A 23506-nucleotide genomic window follows, 5' to 3' on the forward strand; every position below is an offset into this window, starting at 1 on the left:
AGAGGTTCAAGGTTTAAACAAAGAACTTAAGCCACTGCTAGATGACCCATACGGGGTAGCAGATCAATTCCTAGGCCCCCAGTTATATACCTGGGCCAAATTAATGTCCATCCTGGATGTCCTCTTCTCAGGGGAAGAAAGGGGGATGATTTGCACGGCTGCTATGACAATTTGGGAATGTGAATATTCTCCTGGCCAAAACGTTCCCGCAGCAGACCAGAAATTCCCAGCCCAAGATCCTCAATGGGATAATAACGCAGTCCACAGGGAAAACATGAAAGATCTTAGGGAGATGGTAATTAAAGGAATTCGGGAGTCAGTGTCCCAGGCTCAGAATCTTTCCCGAACATCTGACATACAACAGGAAAAAGATGAAGGGTCCATGAAATTTTTAGAAAGGCTAAGGGAACAGATAAGGAAATATGCAGATTTAGATCCAGAAGACCCTCTTGGGCAAGGAATATTAAAGCTACATTTTGTCACAAATAGCTGGCCAGACATAGCAAAGAAGTTGCAGAAACTAGAAAATGAAAAACCAATCCATAGAGGAATCCCTAGGAGAAGCCCAAAAAGTATATGTGAGGAGAGATGAAGAAAAGCAAAAACAAAAAGCAAAACTTACGCTATCCACCTTCCAACAGACGGCTTCAGGCCCATACGCTTCTAAACAGAGACACCAGGGGGCCAGGAATTATAAAAGGTCCAAACCCCCTTTGGAGGACCCAAGCCTCCAACTAGGGGACCCAGACCCTCAGCTACCAGGCCCTCTAAAGAGTATCGGGGAGGAAGGTCAAAGAATCCTAGGACTGAGGGAGAGGGAGGACAGGATAGGTGCTTTAAATGTGGAAAAGAAGGCCACTTCAAAAGAGAATGCCCCGAGTGGGGAAAGGAAAAAGAAATTGTTCTGCTCATGGCATTTGAGGAGGAATAGGGAAGTTAGGGGCTCTGTCTTTTCTATCTCGTGTCCCAATACAAGCCCTTGATAAATTTAGAGGTGGGATCCAAACATGAGCTTATTACTTTTCTAATAGATTCAGGGGCTGCTAGCTCCTCTGTTTGCTCTCAGCCCTCTAATTTTATATTAGAGGAACTTCTTGTCTCAGGGGCAAAAGGGGAAGGATTTAAAGCCAAAGTTTTAGAAGAAACAGAAGTTAAACACAAAACTCGATCAGCTAGTATTAAATTCCTGCTAATCCCCGAAGCAGGAACAAACCTGTTAGAAAGAGACCCAGTGTTAAAACGAGACACAGGCTTGCATACCCAGTGTTAAAACTAGACACAGGCTTGCATGACCCAGTGTTAAAACTAGACACAGGCTTGCATGACCCAGTGTTAAAACTAGACACAGGCTTGCATGACCCAGTGGTAAAACTAGACACAGGCTTGCATGACCCAGTGTTAAAACTAGACACAGGCTTGCGTGCCTGCCCTGAAGGATCTGTCACTTCATTAAACCTGCTCACCGTCGCAGAAGAAAGTTACATTCATCCCAATGTGTGGTCAAAAGAAGGGAACAGAGGGAAACTATGAATCTCCCCCCATTCATATGAAGTTGAAAACTCCTGGGGAAATAGTAAGGAGAAGGCAACATCCAATTCGTCTAGAAGGCAGGATAGGCTTGAAAACTGTGACTGAAGCTCTTATTTAGGATAAGTTATTTGAACCCTGTATGTCTCCATATAATACCCCTATAGTATCTGTAAAGAAATCTGATGGATCATATTCACTAGTACAAGACCTCTGGGCCATTAACCAAATAGTCCAAGCCACTCACCTTGTTGCCCCCAATCCGTACACTATCCTCAGCAAGATTCCATGTGACCTGGTGTACAGTAATAGATTTAAAGGATGCCTTTTGGGCATGTCCCTTGGCTGAAGACAGCTGAGACATATTCGCTTTTGAATGGGAAGATCCTCATTCAGGGCAGAAACAACAATACTGCTGGATGGTCCTGCCCCGAGGATTTACAGACTCTCCTAACCTGTTTGGCCAAATTCTTGAACAAGTTTTAGGGAAAATATCTGTCCAGAGTCTATATGCATGCTCCAATATACAGATGACATAATTGTGTCTGGGGAAGTCATGAAACAAGTATCTGATTTCTCCATCAGTCTCCTCAATCACCTGCAAGGGAAGGGATTACCGGTATCAAAGGGGAAGCTCCGATTTGTAGAGTCAGAAGTCAAGTACTTAAGGCACCTGATAAGTGTGGACAGGAGAAAAATAAGACCTGAAAGAGTCAAAGGAATTGTGTCCTTACCCCTGCCTAGTACAAAACAAGAGCTTAGAAAATGTTTAGGCCTAGTTGGATGTTGCCGCTTGCGGATTGATTCCTATGCTCTAAAAGTCAAGTCTCTGTACTCCAAGCTTACCCAAGAAAAACCTGACCCCCTCCTTTGGGCCTCAGAGGAAGTCAATGATTTTAAAGAATTAAAACACTTATTCAAAACTGCCCCTGTTTTAGCTTTGCCTTCCCTCGAACAACCATTTCACCTCTTTGTCAGTGTAAATAAGGGAGTAGCTTTAGGGGTGCTCACCCAAGAACATGGGGGCCACCTGCAGCCCGTGGCCTTTTAATCAAAAATTCTAGACCCAGTAACCTGTGGATGGCCTGGATGTATTCAATCTATAGCAGCCACTGCTTTGTTGACTGAGGAAAGTAAAAAGCTAACCTTTGGGGGTAAATTAATTGTTAGCATACCTCATCAAGTTACAACAATATTAAACCAAAAGGCAGGTAGATGGCTTACTGACTCAAGAATTCTAAAATATGAAGCCATTCTATTAGAAAAAGATGACCTCACTGTCACCACTGACAGTGCCCTTAACCCTGCTGCTTTTGGGAATCTGAACCCCAAAGATCCTGAACATGGCTGCCTAGATCTCATTGATTACCATTCTAAGGTTAGACCTGATTTAAGAGAAATTTTAAAACAGGAAGTCATCTTTTTATAGATGGCGCATCCCGGGTGGTTGAAGGAAAAAGACAGAATGGATAGTCTGTCATAGATGGAGAAGTTCTTGCTGAAATAGAATCTGGAAGACTGCCAAATAATTGGTCTGCTCGGACTTGTGAATTGTTCATGTTAATTGGGCTCTAAAATATTTACAAAAGCAAGAAGGTACCATCTATACCGACTCCAAGTATGCCTTTGGGGTAGTGCACACCTTTGGAAAAATTTGGACTGGGCAGGGCCCAATTAACAGCAAAGGTCAGGACTTTGTCCACAAATAGTTAATCACTCAAGTTTTAAAGAGCTTACAATGACGAGAAGAAATAGCTACTGTGCATGTCCCAGGGCACTGAAAAGTTCTACCTTTGAAAGCCAAGGGAATAACCTTGCGGATCAAATTGCAAAACAATCTGCCATCTCTCAAAAAGCGCCTATCTTCCACCTGACTCCCTATCTCTCTCCCCCAGTTGCAATCCCTATCTTTTCTCCCACTGAAAAGGAGAAGTTAGAGAAACTAGGGGCTAAGGAAAACTCAGAAGGGAAGTGGGTTTTTCCAGACCCAAGGGAAATGCTTTCCAAACCACTTATGAGAGAAATCCTGTCCCAACTACACCAAGGGACTCACTGGGGACCTCAAGCTATGTGTGATGCAGTTCTCAGAGTCTATGGATGCAATTTACACCTTCGCAAAACAAGTTGTGGCCAGCTGCCTAACATGTAAGAAAACAAACAAACCAGCCCCAAGGAAACAACCTTTTTGGGGGCAGAAGCTCAGGATTAAGGCCACTTCAAAGCATTCAAGTTGACTATACTGAAATGCCCCCACTAAGTTGCCTTAAATACCTAACAGTAATATTAGACCACCTCACTCATTGGGTTGAAGCCATTCCCCTCCCCAGTGCAACAGCTAATAATGTGGTTAAAGTATTACTAGAGAACATAATACCTCAGTTCAGGCCAGTAGAAAACATGGGACTCAGACAATGGGACTCACTTTACTGCAAATATCATTAAAGTGCTTACTCAAGCTTTAGGAATCAAATGGGAGTATCATGCCCCCTGGCATCCATCCTCATCAGGAGGAGTAGAAAGGATGAATCAGACTCTAAAAAATCATCTAAGTTAATTTTAGAAACTCCATTACCCTGGACTAAGTGTCTCTCCATCGTTCTACTCAGGATCCGAACTGCCCCTCGAACAGACGTTGGCCTATCCCCTTATGAAATGCTCTATGGGTTACCATACTTAAGTTCCACTAGTGACATTCCCACTTTTGAGACCAAAGATCAATTCCGTAGGAATTACATACTTGGTCTATCTTCTACTTTATCTTCCCTCAGGACTAAAGGTCTCTTAGCGCAAACCCCGCCTCTTGAGTTTCCAGTTGATCAGCACCGGCCCGGAAACTACGTCCTCAATAAGAGGTGGGAAGAAGAGCAACTTGAACCATCCTGGGAGGGACCATATCTAGTGCTCCTAACAACTGAAGCTGCAGTGCGAACTGCCGAGAAAGGATGGACCCATCACACCCGAGTCAAGAAAGCGCCGCCCTCTCCAGGGTCATGGGCCATGGTCCCAGGGGAAAATCCTACCAAACTAAAGCTAAGGAAAGTTTAATTCTCTTTCATCTATTCTGTTACTCCTTCTTCTTTCCTTGTTCTCTAGCTAGCCACCTCATTATTAATGTAACTAGATCAGACTCACCCCAGACGATTACCTTTGATGCTTGTTTAGTTATACCTTGTGGAGATCTCCAAAGCCAGAGACAGCTTACAGCAGCAGATAAATATCTCTGCCCCTCCAAAGCAGATGTTTCTAGATTGTATAGGTTTCCGTTTTGTCCAACTTGGGACGAAGTCGTTTGGGTCACTCAACGCCAAGATTGGGTCCCCTCAAAGGATTTCCCGCTAGCGGCTCTAAGGCCCTATATCCATTTTACTAAAAGAAGTGCTCCTCCCAATTGTCAATATAACCAATGTAACCCGGTGCAAATTTCCATCACCATCCCAACTCTCCAAGATTCCTCCCCCACCCTAAACCGCTTCTATGGTATGGGAGCAGATGTAAGAGGGAAAGACCCCATAGGATTCTTCAAGTTGCACCTCATTACATCTCCATCCCCTACATCTCCATCCCCCACATCTCCATCCCCCACATCTCCACCTCTACACTCTTCTATACCTGCTGACCAGACCACTGTCTCTTCTCCACCTAACGACAAAACCAAAGTAGCTATTGTAGAAGTTAAAAATTTAAAACAAACACTGACAATTGAAAGAGGATACAAAGATGCAAATGCCTGGATGGAATGGATTGAATATTCCGTTCGCACTCTAAACAAAAGCGACTGTTACGTTTGTGCGCAAGGCAGGCCAGAGGCCCAAGTTGTCTCCTTTCCAGTTGGATGGTCTTCTAACAAACCAGGCATGGGCTGCATGGTGGCTCTTTTCCAACACCCCACAGCCTGGGATAGTGAATTCTGTCGAATTCTGTCTGTGCTATTCCCTGAAATTCCACACCATGAGGGTCAGCTCCCGAGGGCCATCCAGCCTCCATCTCCAGATACCAATTTTACTTCCTGTCTCTCACGACGGGGAAAAAATTTGGAGTTTCTTGGGGACCTAAAGGGATGCAGTGAGGTTAAGTCTTTCCAAAAGCTTACCAAACAGTCTCCCCTTGTTCATCCCCGAGCTGATGTATGGTGGTATTGTGGTGGACCCCTACTGGCCACCCTGCCAAGTAACTGGAGTGGCACTTGTGCTCTAATTCAATTGGCCATCCCTTTTACCCTGGCATTTCAACAACGAGAAAAAGAGAAACTACAACGCCGTAAAACAAGAGGGGCCCCTCAGGGATCTTTTGACTCTCATGTCTATATAGATGCAATTGGAGTCCCACGGGGGGTACCTGATAGATTCAAAGCCCGAAACTCAATAGCTGCAGGATTTGAATCATTACTTCCAGTGGTAGCTATTAATAAAAATGTAGCTTGGATAAATTACATCTATTATAACCAACAGCGATTTATTAATTACACTAGGGATGCTATCAAAGGAATAGCTGAACAATTAGGGCCTACTAGCCAAATGGCTTGGGAAAACAGAATGGCCTTAGATATGATATTAGCAGAAAAAGGTGGAGTTTGTGTTATGATAGGAACCCAATGCTGCACCTACATTCCCAACAATACAGCCCCTGATGGAACAATTACAAAAGCTTTACAAGGTCTTACCTCCTTATCAGATGAATTAGCCACAAATTCTGGGATAAGTGACCCTTTCACAGGATGGTTAGGAACTTGGTTTGGTAAATGGAAAGGACTCATGGCCTCTATTGTTACCTCTCTCGCAATCACAATAGCTGTGCTTATGGTTGTTGGATGCTGCATCATACCCTGCATTCGTGGACTAGTCCAAAGACTTATAGGGACAGCTATTAACCAAACCTTCTCTAGTTCTTCCAAATCCTATAGTAATAAATTATTTCCCTTGAAAGATCAACAAATCCGAGCCATGTTAGATAAGTTTAAAGAGGGAAATGTATAGATTCAAGAGGAGGAAATTGTTGTTAAGAACTAATAGTTCCTCTTCAAAGAGTTTCTGTTCCTGATTCTTTGTTCTATTCTAAAAGGTAATGTACCCATTCATCTATCAGCCCTCCCTCTCTCTGCTGTGCCAAAACACCCCAAGATGCACCCCAAGATGTACCTGTTCTTCCTGTCAAAGGCCCACCTCGCCTCCTTTGATGATGTCAACAGTACCCAATGGGAATTAGCCTAGATTGTGCGGTCCGACCCCAGCCCACAGGGGGAAGACACAGGAACAGGGTCTGTGTTAGGGATAAGAAACTCCTGTTCTCCTTTGTTTTGCATGCTCCCCCTTGCCTCTGCCTTGCATGCAAGAAGTGCCTTTCTACAGAAGTAAATTGCCTTGCTGAGAAAACTTTTGCCTGAGTGCTGGGTTCACTTTGCGGCACCAAAAATTTGTTTCTAACAGAACAGGAAGCATGGGAAGGTATGGCCTTATCAAATTATAAGGATGCTAAAAGTCAGAGATTACACCCAGGTACCAAAGGAAAACTCATAGCAGGCTCTGGAGGGAACACATGCAGAGTGGTGCCAGTGCCCACCTAAGGTCAGAGACATCTGACACTCTAAGATTGGAGCCAACAGGAGGATGCTCTGGGGGATCCTGCAGACCTCAACCTCCTCAAAGGGGATGCTCTTGGCAGAGGTTCTGAGGTCTAGTACTAAGCCCTCCTTAGAATTTTCTCTTGCAGTTGCAATGCTGCTTGGCCCCCAAATTGTTTAGAATCTGGAGTTTACTGTCTACTGGGAAAGTGGGATGGCACTGCATGGATCCCACTTGTGCTGCTGTTCTAAGCAGGGAGCCTGGTTAACGTGTGATGCCCTCCTTTGGTGCTGTTTGGCTCTAGCACTCTTTGGAGTCTGGGGAGGTCTGGCCTTTAAAAAGCAAACTGCCATAGACACCGCTTTACCCAAAATTTTGGTTCACAGCCTTCATTGGCTTATCTATTGGAGCAAAGTAAAACCAGTAAGCTTGTATTGCTATCTCTTGGCTAAGGTTCCAAGCTACTGGATTTTCATTTATGTGTGTGTATACACATCTAGATGTGTTTATTTGTATGTACACTTACTGTTATATGTTGTCTACCAAAACCGGCAGAGTCTAACACCTTTTAAAGGGTCTGAATAGGCAACATTTGTCATCTATTGTTTCTAAGGGCAGCCACTATGAGACTTTGAAAGAACCTTGGTTTTCACAATCTTTTATGAACATTTCCTTTCTATTGACCTCAGGTCCTTAGAAAAAAACTCAATCAATTGTCAACCAGAAAATGTTTAAATTTACCTATAGCCTGGAACAGTGCTCCCCATCCCCACAGTTTTCAAGTCGTCCTGCCTTTCTGAAACAAACCAACGTATTCATGTATTCCTTAATCGTATTTGATTGATGTCTCATGCCTCCCTACAACCTATAAAACCAAGCTGCACCCCAAGCACCTTGGGCACATGTTCTCAGGACCTCCTGAGGGCTGGCTCACAGGCCATGGCCACTCATATTTGGCTCAGAATAAATCTCTTCAAATATTTTACAGAGTTTGACTCTTTTCATCGACAGTAAAACAAGAAGTATTGTAAAAAATGCATCGGAAGTTTGGCAATTCTTTTTTTTTTTGAGATGGAGTCTCACCCTGTCACCCAGGCTGGAGTGCAGTGGCATGATCTCGGCTCACTGCAAGCTCCGCCTCCCGGGTTCATGCCATTCTCCTGCCTCAGCCTCCTGAGTAGCTGGGACTACAGGCATGTGCCACCACACCTGGTTAATTTTTGTATTTTTAGTAGAGATGGGGTTTCACCATGTTCACCAGCATGGTCTCGATCTCCTGACCTCGTGATCCAACTGCCTTGGTCTCCCAAAGTGCTAGGATTACAGGCATGAGCAACCGTGCCCGGCCTGGCAATTCTTTTTTAAATACAGTTAAGCATGAAGCTGGATTTAGTGCAAATTCAAATCTCACATACATGCTTGTGTTGCTTCACACTATGTTTACTGTTTTGCATGGATAGTGCTGTAGTACTTATTGGCCATGTGTCTAAAGTGAATTTCTTAATTGCGCAGGCTGTATGAAAATATTGGTGAACTTAAGGATACTGAATTATGTGTCAGGATTAAAATATTCATTATGTGTGTTTTTGGGGGGTCCTAGGTAACACTGTAGCCTCCAGGGTAAATTGAGTAGGAAAATTTAGGGCTGGTTTTCTGTTTATTTGTTTTTGGCTTCTAGTTTTCATTCACTTGCTGTTTATTCTCCTCTGGCTTTGCTTGTGTATCCATATGTATAAAACTATGATTTTGTTTTTTTTTTTAGTTCCTAGTGGAAGGCTTTTATTTGGTTCTATGAATAGTTATTTTGTTTCCCATGTATTTCTAGTAAGTCATCATTTATTCCATTTATCTGGAATTCCAAAGCTACCTTTGTTGGGCCCACAGGAATTAATGGAGCACATCAGCTTTCTATCTTTAAACTAACTTTTTGGATTTTAGGCTTCCTGATAATTTAAATGTCTTGAGTATACCATCGTAAATAGAATTTAAGTCATATTTCTCTCTCTCTGCCTAATGTCTCCAAAATTTGTAAACTATTTGTGAATATTCTTAATTCATGGCCATGTGTTTGTTTGCATAAGGTTAAGCAGGGTCACTAGGACCACTCAAGGAGAGAGAACCCAGAAACCTGGCATGCCAGCAAAAGGGTAAGAGTTTCTTACTAGTCAGTCTTTGGCTTCTCTCTCTCTGTGCAAACTGGTTAAATATAAAGGAAAATTCACGGTTTATCTCCCCTGTAAAGTTTTAAATTAATTGGTTTAATAATAAAAGCTTAAGTCAAATATTTGTCAAATATTTTGTCGGAAAAGTGAAAAACGTAATGCCTTTTATTTAGTTCATGTGACTTGAGTAATCTTTGGGAAATAAAGACAGTTTTAAAAATTATTGGTAAAATACAAATGTCTTCAAAATGTAAACAAGTGGCCCAAATTATGTTCAAATATTGGGTTTGCTAAATGCTTGAAGGTCATAAGCTGCTTCTTTGGCTTTTGCAAATTGTTTAACTTGCCTGCTTTCCAGCTAGGTAAGGCCTGGGGACATGTGGAGTTGGCCATGCTTCTAGCTATGCTGGAAATAGTCAAACCTTATGAGAACATAACTTACCAAGTTTTACTTTAAAATTCGCCATTATAACATGCAATTAAGACTACTAGAGGCCGGGTGCGGTGGCTCAAGCCTGTAATCCCAGCACTTTGGGAGGCCGAGGCGGGCAGATCACGAGGTCAGGAGATTGAGACCATCCTGGCTAACATGGTGAAACCCCATCTCTACTAAAAATACAAAAAATTAGCTGGGCATGGTGGCGGGCACCTGTAGTCCCAGCTACTCGGGAGGCTGAGGCAGGAGAATGGTGTGAACCCGGGAGGCAGAGCTTGCAGTAAGCCAAGATCTGGCCACTGCACTCCAGCCTGGGCGACAGAACGAGACTCCGTCTCAAAAAAAAAAAAAAAAGACTACTAGAAACAGTTTTCCATGCAAGGTATATAAGAACAGTAAGAACAGTAGAATGCATGTGTGTGTGTGTGTGTGTGTGTGTGTGTGTATGTGTGTGTGTTTGTGTTGTAAAAGGTTAGAAAAGGTTTTTTTTTTTTTAAATTTCTGAGTCATTTTGGCAAAATAAATAATTTATAGTGCTCTGGAATTTCAAAATCAAACTTCAGTTTCAAAATTGTCTTTCCTAATGCCTGATTTTTTGGATAGATCAGAGGGCCCCTGAAAATATCCAGAAAGGAAGTAAACAGGATTATTTGACATGTTTAGGTACATGGGATTGTAAAAATGATGTTCAGTCTTCTTTAGGTTATATTTTTGTGAATAATACTAATATGTGTTACAAAATTGTATGGGATTTCTAAAATGTTAATGTCTAAGTATATGCTATCAATTATAAATATGATTATTATACTAAGTTATTATAAACCACAAAAAAAATTTTTCTTGTCTGTGCTATGTACCTAATTTGGAAAAACAACTAGTATGCAAGATAATATAAGCCTAATGTTAATTAAGCATGGCCTCATGGAGAACCAGGATGGCCACCTTGTCCTTCCTGAATCCTTAAAGCTTTTATTATTAAGAGTTCTGCATCCCATGACTCAACATGGAAAAGATAAAATGATCTAAATTGAACACATTGATGTAGTGACTTACAAATTACTAACATAGTTTATAACCAATGTTTGATCCCATATTCCTGGGAAAACAATTAAAGCTTCAGGTTCAATTGGTCACCTGGTAGGCCACTTAAACATTTTACAGAGGGATTTCATTCAATTGTTATTTTCAATGCATGTGTCTGGTTGTATAAAAGCTTTCTCATGCAAGAGGGCTGATGTTATAACAGTAGATTATTATGCTATAGTGTATTTTCTTCTTTTTTTTTTTTTTTTTTTTTTTTTTTGAGACAGAGTCTTGCTCTGTCACCCAGGCTGGAGTGCAGCGGCCAGATCTCAGCTCACTGCAAGCTCCGCCTCCCGGGTTTACGCCATTCTCCTGCCTCAGCCTCCCGAGTAGCTGGGACTACAGGAGCCCGCCACCTCGCCCGGCTAGCTTTTTGTATTTTTTAGTAGAGACGGGGTTTCACCGGGTTAGCCAGGATGGTCTTGATCTCCTGACCTCATGATCCGCCCGTCTCAGCCTCCCAAAGTGCTGGGATTACAGGCTTGAGCCACCGCGCCAGGCCTGTAGTGTATTTTCACCAGGTAAAAAAGCTTTTTATAGTTTAGATCTTCTGAGAACATCAGAGAAAGACTGTCCTTGCCATCCACACACAACAAAACTACAGGACCTGGAACTTTGGATTCATAATCTCAAAACTGTGAAGGGTCCCTCCATACTCTTGGAACTATATACCCATTGGAACCCTTGGGGTAAGGCTAACCAGGGAGGTTTCTCCCCAGAAGAGGATGGCATCCTTGATGTGAACAGCTTTTCCCAAGTTCACAGATTAAGGCCTCCACTATCATGAAACTCTTATCTTTGAATATTTTCCCTTGCTTATGCCTCTATGAATAATAGAAGTGGAAAAGGGGTCTGTTTTGTGCACTTATGGGGTGTACTTTTATTCACGAAGGAGTTTGCAACCAGCCTTATACATGGAGAACCTTATACTTTGATGGATAAAGGACAAAGGCCCAATGTAGGTTTAAAAAAACTTTAATGGTACCTCATTATGGTCGCCTCATAATCAGTCAGAAACAAAACATTGGTTCATTTGTCTTAACCCACATCATGGGTTAAAGATAACATTGCCAGGAGGCCTTCACTATTCTAGAAGGGCATCATTTATTAGGTCCTTCTTCCATGGTTTAAAGTAAAAGAAGTAAAAGAAGCAATGATTAGCAATATAATAATAATGGTTTAAAGTAAAAGAAGCAATGATTAGCAATATATCCCTCATGATAGGCTCTACAGCGAATTCTACTGTAAAGGCTACAGTTACACAACAGACTTTAAATTTTCTTGTGAAAGTTATGATAGAATTGGCTGAACAAAGACGTATCTGTGCAGCTGCTGGCACATGTGGCCTACGGCGAAACACATCAAATGAAGATTATAGGAATTCAGTGCTAGCGGATTAACAAAGAAACTGCTTAGTTAAGTCATTCTTTGGTCTCTTTGATTTTAGGAGGTTTGGCTTGTGGGGACCTTGGGCAAGGAGTATACTCCAATTTCTTACTATTATCCTCCCAATAGTCATAGTAATAGTCTTCCTGTTGGGCTGTATTATCTCAAAGGTTTTAAATGCTTGCATGCAGCCATCTCTAGAATGTCATATGGTCTCTCTCCAGCTGGAATAACAGGAGCTGAAAGAAATATGTGACCATGAAGACACCATAACCTATGAATGATGGGCTAAGTAAGACCAGAAACCCAAAATGAGGGTAACAGAGAGTGGCACTAAGGCCCTAAGTTTTGGTCACGTTCTCACTTAGGTGAGAACGTGACCAAGAAGGGGGAATTTTAAAATTTATTTATTTGTTTGTTTATTTATTTATTTGTTTGTTTATTTATTTATTTATTTTTGAGACGGAGTTTTGCTCTTCTTGCCCAGGCTGGGGTGCAATGGTACAATCTTAGTTCACTGCAACCTCCGCCTCCCAGGTTCAAGCAATTCTCCTGTTTCAGCCTTCTGAGTAGCTGGGATTACAGGCCCCCGCCACTACGCCTGGCTAATTTTTGTGTTTTTAGTAGAGGTGGGGTTTCACCATGTTGGCCAGGCTGGTCTTGAACTCCTGACCTCGAGTGATACACCAGCCTCAGCCTCCCAAGGTGCTGGGATTACAGGTGTGAGCCACCACGCCTGGCCAGGAATTTGTTAAACAAAATTCTGGGAGGCCACTGTTTTGGACTAAGCTCATGCGCTAGGCCCCAACAAACCAAACCAAAATGGTGTCGCTTTTGCTAAGACTTTAAGGAAACACATAGATTCTAGAACAGACCAGGTTTTATTTTTTTCTCCTGCAAATCTCTGTAACAAACATTCTTGACAATATAGGTATCGACCCCCTGAAGTTCCCATTAAATCTTTTAACCAAATTCATTTCCTCTCGCATAGAGACCATCAAGCTTCAGATAAACATGCAACAAAGGCTCCAGCCAGTTGCAGGTGAAGACACTACCCCTGGCCATCAAGAAGCTACCCTGCCTCCGCTATACAGAGCAGGCTGAGAGTTCCTTGATCCCCAATAGGTAGGGACTACACCCCAAGCCAGCATGAAGCAGTTAAAGAAAAAAGAAGACCATTGGTCTCTCTGCCTCCCATAAAGATTTATGGAGATCACCTCTCAGGGAAGAGATGAGGCAGGAAAATAGGGTCTGGAGGCAGGGAACATAAGGCCGATTCACACTTCAGCTGTAACAGGAAATGTCCTCTCTATAGGGCGTAGGTCAAGTAAAAGACTTTGTAACTTTACTTCATCCTCTTCATTTGCATAGGGCACACCCCAAGTAACCAGTGGAATCCTCTAGAGGGTATTTAATATTCCCAAAAATCTATAATGGTGCCCTTGAGGCCCTGTGCTTGGGCCTGCTCCCACACTGTGGAGTGTACTTTCCTTTTCAATAAACCCCTTCATTCCTTCCTTGCTTTGTGCGTTTTGTCCAATTCTTTGTTCAAGACGCCAAGAACCTGGACATCCTCCACAGGTGACATTATCAGCCTCACTTTTCCTGCCCATCTGGACGCAGGAGGGTTGTGGTAGGTGGGGAGGGATGCTCTAGGTTAAGCATGGTTTTCTTTAGAGGCAGCAGGAAGTTGTGGGCCTGGAGCCCACTGCTGGACCCCACTGCTGGGCCCCAACACATTCTACCCCATTTCTAACCAGCCCTTGTCAAGGTCCTGTAGCTTAAGTCATTGGCTTATGGCACCAAAGTGTACTTTTAAATTCTTACTGACCCAAAACCAGTTTTGAATACACAGGCAGTTCTCAGGGTGGTTAGCAGACACCCGCTCCACCCAGCAGCTACTTAGTAATCACAGGCTACCTCCCATAAAGGGGGATCAGCTCCTGTTGCTGCCCCTACAGGAAGTTCCTTCTAGAACCCCTGCAATGAGAAGCCTGGTACATGCAGGACTCCAGGCTGTCCTTGAAGCTGATAACACAGGAAGCCAGGAGACAGGCAGTGAGCCAGAGGGGCAGGTGTGGAAGGGAGGGGTTCTTATCAGATAGTGTGAGAAAGCCTCAGAGCCAACAAGTCCCCTGTGGTTCCCAGAGGGGCCTGTGCCCTCTCTCCGCATCCTCTGAGCCGCACCCCTCTCTCTGGGGCTTCCTTGTGAAGTTCCTTGTACCCACCCAGGGTGGCATGGGATGTTTGCTGCAACCAGACAACCACCTGCAGGGCCGGGTCTACTCACCTACTGACACAGTAGAACGCAATCAGTCTGAAGATGTCCTCAAACACAAGAGCTGAGCCTTCCAGGTACAAAACTGGGGAGAGAGAAGAAGAGCCCTGGGTAAGGTAAGAATCCTGCCAAGGAAAAGGGGGGAAGGAAGTGGCAGGGACTGGTTGGGGGGGCATGTCTGCCACACTCATTCTGGGTCCCATGCTGGGCTGCATGCGGCTCCATACACATCAGCTGTCAACCAGACCTTAAGTGAGAAAGGGACTTCCTTGTCAATCCACTGAGATTTCAGAGGATTACCTATTTGTAATTAGTCCATTTTCATGCTGCTGAGAAAGACATACCCGGGCCAGGCGCAGTGGCTCATGTGTGTAATCCCAGCACCGTGGGAGGCTGAGGTGGGCAAATCACAAGATCAGGAGTTCAAGACCAGCCTGGCCAACATGGTGAAACCTGTCTCTACTAAAAATACAAAAAATTAGCCATGTGTGTTGCCTATAATCCCAGCTACTTGGGAGGCTGAGGCAGGAGAATCATTTGAACCCAGGAGGCGGAGGCTGCAGAGAGCCGAGACTGTACCACAGCATTCCAGCCTGGACAACAGAGTGAGACTCTGTCTCAAATAGAAAAAAAAAAAAAAAAAAAAAAAAAAGACATACCGGAGACTGGATAATTTACTTTAAAAAAGAGGTTTAATGGACTCACAGTTCTATGTGGCTGGTGAGGCCTCACAATTATGGTGGAAGGCAAAAGGCACATCTTACTGGTAATTATGGTGGAAGGCAAAAGGCACATCTTACTGGTAATTATGGTGGAAGGCAAAAGGCATATCTTAATGGTGGCAGACAGAGAATGACAGCCAAGCAAAAGGGGTTTCCCCTTATAAAGCCATCACATCTCGTGAGCCTTATTCATTACCAGGAGAACAGTATGGGGGAAACTGCCTCTGTGATTCAATTATCTCCCACCAGGTCCCTCCCACAACACGTGGGAATGATGGGAGCTATAATTCAAGATGAGATTTGGGTGAGGACACAGCCAAACCATATCACTATTAGGATAGCTGGTGTTAATATACATTCATCATTTTGGACAAAAAAACACAGAAGGTTCTAGACTGTAAATGCAGAATTAAACACTTAATAGATCACAGTCATCCCAAGCAACAGTCTCAGAACTTGGCAACTGTGAGGTCCAGAGGAGGCCAGGAGGAAGGGCGTTGCCCAATTCTGCCTCAGCCTCCAGGAGGAACATGGGTCTGGGGCACTGAAGTGGGGCCACTGGCCTGTCACCCAGATCTCCAGGGTCTCTCAGAACCTAACCTGATTGGCTGCACAGCTCACCCAAGGGTGAGGGCTACCCTGATGTTTTACAGCTCTGACAAGGAAGAGGGATCAAAGCATTTGTTCAAAATCCATGCCAAGGTGGACGGGGCTCCTCGGAGGGACAGGGTGCCAGGATGCCGCTGTCAGTGCCTGCAGCTGGGGCCAGACTGACCAGTGGAGAACACGGCACCATGCTCTGCCCTGCTTGGGAGAGCTAGGGCGAAGGAACCAGAGAGGCTCAGCAGGTTGTTGGAGGTCCCACTGTTCATCAGTGCCCTGCAGGCAACTGCCCCACAACTCCTGACTCATCCTCACACTCCCCACACCCACAGTCATGCTCCCTGCACGTGGGAGCCCCATATGAGTGCCCTCTGACTCCAGAGGGGCCAAGAAACACGTGCATGTCCCACTGTGGTCCTGGTCTCCCGAGGTTCTAGTTTCCATGTGATGGAGAGGGAAGGCAGGACCCAGCTTCCAGGTCTGGCTCTGAGCCTGGAACGGACAATGAGGCCTCAAGTGTGTCCTTTCCCCGCTCAGTGCCTCTGTCCTTCCACTTGTAAAGGGAAAGGAGTTCTTCCCTAAAGCCACAGGCACATAGGTGACATCAGTTTGTGGTCCCGTTTTCAAAGCCCAGGACAGCACTCCACAGCATTAGAGGTCTGTGAGATGCTTATAGTGATACACAAACCAACGTGTTGTGTTCAGTTAACCTCATTTTTATATTTGCTTTCTTTCCGCATATCAAACACTGTTCTTAACGGTTCACATAATTTAAAAAATATGTATTTGTCTATGGTAAGGAGATCATGGTTTCCCACTGGGATAGAGACAACATTTTAAAAGAGAATTTAAGTAAAATATTAACTAGATGGTGGTACAGGAGGCATTTGGAGGATGCCTACAAATGACATAAGTTTGAGAGATCCTGGCTGGTAGTAGTTGGAATTCACAGGATGGCCCGGGCTGCCCAGTGCCACCTAGTGCCCGCATGTGGTGCACTGCCGACTCCTTCCACAAGGGGCAGCACAGGAGTGGCCAAGGGAGGCTGGGGCCAAAAGTCGTTCAGCAGCAGGGAGGGGAGACAGAGGCTCCATATGAGATAGGAACGGAAGGAAGGACCTTCCTCAGGAATGCCTGGAGTGGGTTAGTGGTAAGGCACACAAAAAGCCCGGCCTACATACCAGGCATACTCAACAATCAGTAGCTTTCCTTCCCATAGAGGGAAGGCCTGATCTTTGCAGAACACAGATAAACTTTGAAGATAAAGTCAGTCACGCCCCCTTCTGGGCCCCCTGGCACTTTACGCAAAGCCCTGGACTCCCTTCCTGAAACAGCATCCCTACAAGGCTTTGGTAGTTTGTCCACTAGATAATAGGTTAGCCGTTAGTGGAGGAACTAGGGCTTACTTGCTTTGGCAGCCAGGGCCCAACACGGTGCTATATGCAGAGGCCCAATGACTCTTTTACTGTTAAAACCCCAGATTTGTAAAATCATAAGCAATGCTTAAGACTCATGCTTGTTTCTTTGCAATGAAACCTCTCCCCTGGCCCCAGCCCCCGCCCCTTCTGCCACCTTTCCATTCCTGACTATGCAAACAGCATCCCTTCACACCAAGGCCACACACGGGGAGGTCCTGCATGCTGGGGCAGGGTTTGGTCCATCTTTGAGTCTCCCTTAGTGTCCAGCACAGTGCATGGGAGATTGATGAATGTTTGCTGAAAGTCTGCCTGGGAAAGATACCCCAGGGGGTAAAGGCCACAGGGGCATCATGGACAGGGTCTTGGACCACTTACCATGTGACTGATGGCCCTTTCCTCTAGGGCCCCAAAGGAACACCTCAGACTTGAGGAAGTCCCAACAAACAGCCTCGCACCTTTCTAGAACACAGGCGAGTGCAAATTGGCACAAGACAAACAATCCTTTGTTCTGATGGGTGGTGGGTTTAGCTTCTAGACTGTCCCCTGTCCTGTACCACACTGGCCAGGTGTCTTGCCTGTGGGTTCCCAGGCCATGCCACCTGCACATGAGCATGTTCCAAGGTTGTTGCTTCTCCTCTCTGTGCCTCAATTTCTTCACCTATAAAACAGGTGATATGGTTTGGATCTGTGTCCCCACCCAAATCTCATGTGCAATTGTGATGCCCAGTGTTGGAGGTGGGACCTGGTGGGAGGTGATGGGATCATGAGGGTGGGTCCTTCGTGAATGGTTTAGCACCACTCCCTTAGTGCTGTTCTCTGATAGAGTTCTCATGAAATTTGCTTGTTTAAGAGTGTGTGGCACCTGCCCCCCACCTTGCTCTGCTCCCACCATGTGAGACACCTTGTTCCCCCTTTGCCTTCCATCATGATTGTAAGTTTCCTGAGGCCTCCTCAGAAGCTGAGCAGATGCCAGCATCATGCTTCCTGTACAGTCTGCAGAACTATAGCCAGTTAAACTTATTTTCTTATAAACTACTCAATGTCTTTCTTTACAGCAACGCAAGAACAGATGAACACAACAGGAGTAGTAAAATACCCACCTGTTGAGGATTGACTTGTGTTCCTGCAAAAGATATGTGAATGTGATACATGTGAGTGCATGTGAATCTCTAATACATGGGAATGTGACCTTATTTGGAAATAGGGTCTTTGTAGATGTAACCAAGCTGACCTCATACTGCATTAGAGTGGGCCCTAAATCCAATGGCTGGTGTCCTTATCAGAAGGCCACATGGGCTGGGTGCGACGGCTCACGCATGTAATCCAAGCACTTTGGGAGGCCGAGGCAGGTGGATTACCTAAGGTCAGGAGTTTGAGACCAGGCTGGCCAGCACTGTAAAACCTGTCTCTACTAGAAATAAAAAAAATTAGCCAGGAGTGGTAGTGGGCGCCTCGGGAGGCTGAGGCATGAGAATCGCTTGAACCTGGGAGGCAGAGGTGAGATCATGCCACTACACTCCAGCCTGGAGGATAGAGCAAGACTCTGTCTCCAAAAAAAAGGCCATGTGAGGGCATGGGACACAGACCCAGAGAGGGGAATGCCATGGGAAGCTGGAGATGGAGATTGCAGTGATGCAAGGAATGCCAGCCAAGGAATGCCAGAGATTGGCAGCAACCACCAGAATCCAGGAGGGAGGCATGGAGTCTCCAGAAGGAACCAAGCCTGTCCACACCTTGATTTCCGATTTCTGGCCTCCAGAACTGTGAGAGAATGAGTTTATGTTGTTCTAAGGCTCCCAGTTTGTGTAATTTGCAGTGGCAGCCATAAGAAGCGACTACACCGCCTCATAAACATCACTGTGAGCATGAAATAAATTATGCCATGGGAGTGGCTTGGAACAGTACCCATGTGTTCAGTCAATGGGGATATTACTGAACTGTCATTTTACACATGCAAGGCAATGTGGTGTGAGGCAGGGGTGCAGGGAAAGGGTTTTGTAGACCCACTGGGTCTCATTTCCTATTGCTCCTCAACAGTAATCCTGTCTGTTGGCTGGGCTTTTTCTTCCCTCTCTCCTGTTTCTCCAGTCCTCACTCCCAACTCCTTGCCTCTGCTCATGCTGTTTGTCCTGCACAGAGAATCCCTGCACCTCCAGAGTCCAGTTCTAGATCCACCTTCTACCCTAAAGCCTTCGTTTCCCAGGGATTCCACCCTCTCCCACCGGAAAGCCACACACAGGATGTGTTGCCCAAAATGCCCATCAGGGAAATGCCACCTGTGTGTTTTACTGTGAGTAAGAGGCAGGGGCTCTTGGACTATAGCCAGGGCAGGAACAGGTCTCACTTTTCCCTGTCCCCTGCACTGAGCCCAACACCATGCCTGCCACACAGTGAGGACCCGTAAAGAACAGCCAGGCAAAGGGGCCTTCAGGTGTTAAGATCCAGAGCAGGCCAAATAAACAGAGACAGAAAGGATATTAGCGGTTGCTTAGGGCTGGGGTTAGGGGGAGATAGGGGGATGCTAGCTAAAGGGTTTGGGTTTCATTCTTTCTTTCTTTTTTATAATGGTAAACTATAAATAACACACAATTTAGCATTTTAATCATTTTTAAGTGTACAGTTCAGTGGCATTGAGTACATTCACACTGTTACACAACACAAGGTTTCTTTTTTGAGGTGATGAAATGTTCTTAATTGACTGTGATAATGGTTGCACAACTCTGTGATATACTAAAAGTCACTGAATTGTATGCCTTAAATTGCTGAATTGTATGATATTTAATACTTAAAAATTTTTTTTTCTGCACCAGCGCCTTGATCTTGGAAGATACTGAATACATTAAATAAACACATCTGAATAAAGCCGTTATCTAGTAAAAAGATACTGATACATTAAATAAACATATCTGAATAAAGCTGTTATTAAAACCAGAAACACACACACACACACACAGACTGAATTTCACTTCTTGCATTCTGTTTTCCTGCGAGTTTTTATAATAAGCATATACAACTTCTGTAAGCGGAGACATAGTCAAGATTTTTCTCTAAAACCCATGGTTTCCAGTGTCCTCTCAGCTCATGCTGCTTTCAGTAGCAGCTCAAAACCCTACTAATACAGCTGACAAGCCCCCATGCCACCTACTGCCCAGAAGACCATGTCACCCATGAACCTGCCAAGACAGTTCTGACAGAGCCTCAGGCCATCCAGCACCTGCTTCTGCCCTGGGCAGGGAGCCCGCCAGCCTGCTCCTCCCAACAAAATTGCCAGCTCCAGCAGTTCCCAAGACTTGTCATACTGAGTACATTCTCCCATATCCCTCAGCAAAAGCCTCAGGGGAAACATACCAGACCCTGTCCAAACCTTCTCAAGAGGTGAGGTGTGAGAACAGGCACCAGATAGAACCCAATGTGCTCCAAGGTGACAGCAGGTGACAACAATCAGACTCTGCCCTGGCTCAGAAGAAAGGAAACCTTTCACTGGTGACTCACCCACAAGGCTGGGTCAGAGGCAGGTAGAGATGCTGGGTACATGCATGGCAGCCCAGCCCCTGGCACTCACAATCTCAACATCAAAACAGAACATCCATGAAGAACTGAAAGCGATTAGGTGTTTTTGTTTTTAAAGAGGTTCAGTTTTTCAGGAATGGAAAACTATATGTCACATGTTGTTACTTATAAGTGGGAGCTAAGCTATGAGGATGCAAAGGCATAAGAGTGATAGAATGGACTTTGGGGAGCGGGGTGGGAAAGCTGCGTGTGGGGTGAGGGATAAAAGAATACGAGTTGAGTATAGTGTACACTGCTTAGGTGATAGGTGCACGAAAATCTCAGAAATCATCAGTACAGAGCTTATGTAACCAAAACCCACTTGTACCCCCAAATTAAAATACATTTTTTAAATGCAAGGTTTTTTTTGTATAATTTAATAAACAACTTTAGAAATGCTAAGAAAGAGAGACTGGGCACAGTGGCTCATGCCTGTAATCCCAACACTTTAGGAGGCTGAGGCAAGTGGATCACTTGTGGTCAGGAGTTTGAGACCAGCCTGGCCAATGTGATGAAACACCGTTCTGCTAAAAATACAAAAATTAGCTGGGCGTTGTGGCAGGTGCCTGTAATCCCAGCTACTTGAGATGCTGAGGCAGGAGGATCATTTGAACCCAGGAGACAGAGGTTGTAGTGAGCCAAGATTGTACTACTGCACTCTAGTTTGGGCAACAGAGTGAGACTCTGTCTCAAAAAAAAAAAAAAATGCTAAAAAAGAGAGAAATTCAGTTATATCATTCAGTAATGCAAATGAACTGTCAGGAGCAGAGACTGCGGTGTGCATCTTGTTTTGCACAGAACCCCCAGCATATACCATGGTGGTTGGTACATTGCCAGTTCTCAAATATTTATTTAATTGCATTAATAAAATAAATAACTGTATTCACAAAATGGTTTATTTTGGAATGCTTATAGACTCACAAGAAGTTGCAAATAAATGAATAGGGAAGTCCTGTGTACCCTTCACCCGGTTCTCCCCAGTGGTAACATTGGTAATAATTAGAGCACAATGTCAAAACCTGGAAACGGACCTCGACGAAATCCCCAGTAGCTATTCAGATGTCTGCAGTTTTATATGCACTCATATGTGTGTGTGTGTGTTTGTAGAGTATTAGGCAATTTTATTACATAGGTAGCTTCGTGCAGTCACCACAATCAAGATATTTAGTTCATTCAACACCATAGAGCTCCCTTGTGCTATCCCTTCATAGCCACATCTAGCCCCTCCCCACCACTAGCCCTGACAACTAATCTGTTCTCGTCTCTATGACTGTATTATTTCACGAATGTCATATAAGTTGAATCACAAAGTATATATCTTTTGGAGACTGGCTTTTTTCAGTGTAACTTCCTTGTGGTTTATCCAAGTTGTTTCGTGAATCAATAGTTCATTGCCTTTTATTGCTGAGTAATATTCTGTAGCACGGATATACCATGGATTTGTTTAGCCATTCATCCACTGAAGGACATTTGGATGGTTTCCAGCTTTTAGTTACGATGCACGAAACTGCTGTAAACATTGATGTACAAGTTTCTGTGTGAAAAATGTGTTTTCATTTCTCTGGGATATATGCCCAAGAGTGAAATTGCTGGGTCATGTGGTAAGGTCATCTGTAATTCCCTATCATTTTTTGGAGAAGGGGTCTCACTCTGTTGCCAAGGCTGGAGTGCAGTGGTGCCATCATGGCTCACTGCAACCCCAACCTCCCATACTCAAGTGTTCCTCAGCCTCCTGAGTACCTGGGACCACAGGCATGCACCACCACACCCAGCTAATTTTTAAATTTTTTGTAGAGATGAGGAACTCCTAGCCTTAAGCAATCCTCCCACCTTGTTCTCCCAAAATGTTGAAATTACTGGCATGAGCTACCATATCCAGCCTCTAGTTTTCAAAGGAACTGCCAAACTCCTTTCCAGAGAGGCCGCACCATTTGACATTCCCACCAAGAATGCAGGGGTGATTCAGTTTCTTCCCATCCTCACCAGCCTTTAGTGTTATTCCTACTTTTTATTTTAACCATTCCAACAGGTGAAGAGTGATATCTCATTGTGGTTTTAATTTGCATTTCTCAAATAATTAATGATGTTGAACATCCTTTCGTGTGATTGTTTGCCATCTGTGTATCCTGTTTGGTGAAATGTCTGTTCATGTGTTTTGCCCATTTTCTAATTGAATATTTTTCTTTATGGCTGAATAATATTCTACTGTGTGGATATATCACATTGTATTTTTCCACTCATCAGTTGATGGACATTTGGGTAGTTTCCACATTTTGGCTACTACAAGTAATGCTGCTGTGAACATTTGTGTACAAGTTTTTGTGTGGATATGTTTTTACTTCTCTTGGGTATATTCCTAGAAGTGGAATTGCTCAGTCATATGGCAATTCTGTATGTTTAAGAAATTGTCATACTGTTTTCCAAAGTGACAGCACCATTTTATATTCCCACCAGCAAGGTATGAGGATTCTAATTTCTCCACGCCCTTGTCAACACTTGTTATTGTCCATCTTTTTTTATGATAGTCACCCTAGTGGGTGTGAAGTGTATCTCATGGTGGTTTTTTTATTTGTATGTCTGATGATTAGTGCTGCTGAGAGTCTGTTCATGTGTTTCTTGGTTATTTCCATATATTCTTGGCAAAAATGTCTACTCAGATCCTTTGCCTATTTTTGATTGGGTTACTTGTCTTTATTTATTTACTTATTTTTTGAGACAGGGTCTTGCTCTGTTACCCAGACTAGAATGCAGTGGTGCGATCATGGCTAACTGTAGCCTAAACAT

The 23506-nt window shown here is 44.2% G+C and overlaps 1 protein-coding gene across 4 annotated transcripts in view; it reads right to left on the reverse strand.

The window, feature by feature from the left end:
* The window catches only part of RIN3 (Ras and Rab interactor 3), a 185071-nt gene that overhangs the window by 63496 nt on the left and 98069 nt on the right, over positions 1-23506 (reverse strand). For 3 of the 4 annotated variants that reach the window (XM_033191533.1, XM_033191532.1, XM_033191535.1), the window contains exon 4: positions 14443-14515. The exons of the other annotated variant lie outside the window; for it this stretch is intronic. In XM_033191533.1, coding sequence (XP_033047424.1) covers positions 14443-14515 — 73 coding nt within the window. The remainder of the gene's footprint in view (positions 1-14442; positions 14516-23506) is intronic. 4 annotated transcript variants of the gene reach the window in all.

The sequence above is a fragment of the Trachypithecus francoisi genome, unplaced genomic scaffold (assembly GCF_009764315.1).
Source record: "Trachypithecus francoisi isolate TF-2019V2 unplaced genomic scaffold, Tfra_2.0 Lachesis_group3, whole genome shotgun sequence".
Lineage (NCBI taxonomy): Eukaryota > Metazoa > Chordata > Mammalia > Primates > Cercopithecidae > Trachypithecus > Trachypithecus francoisi.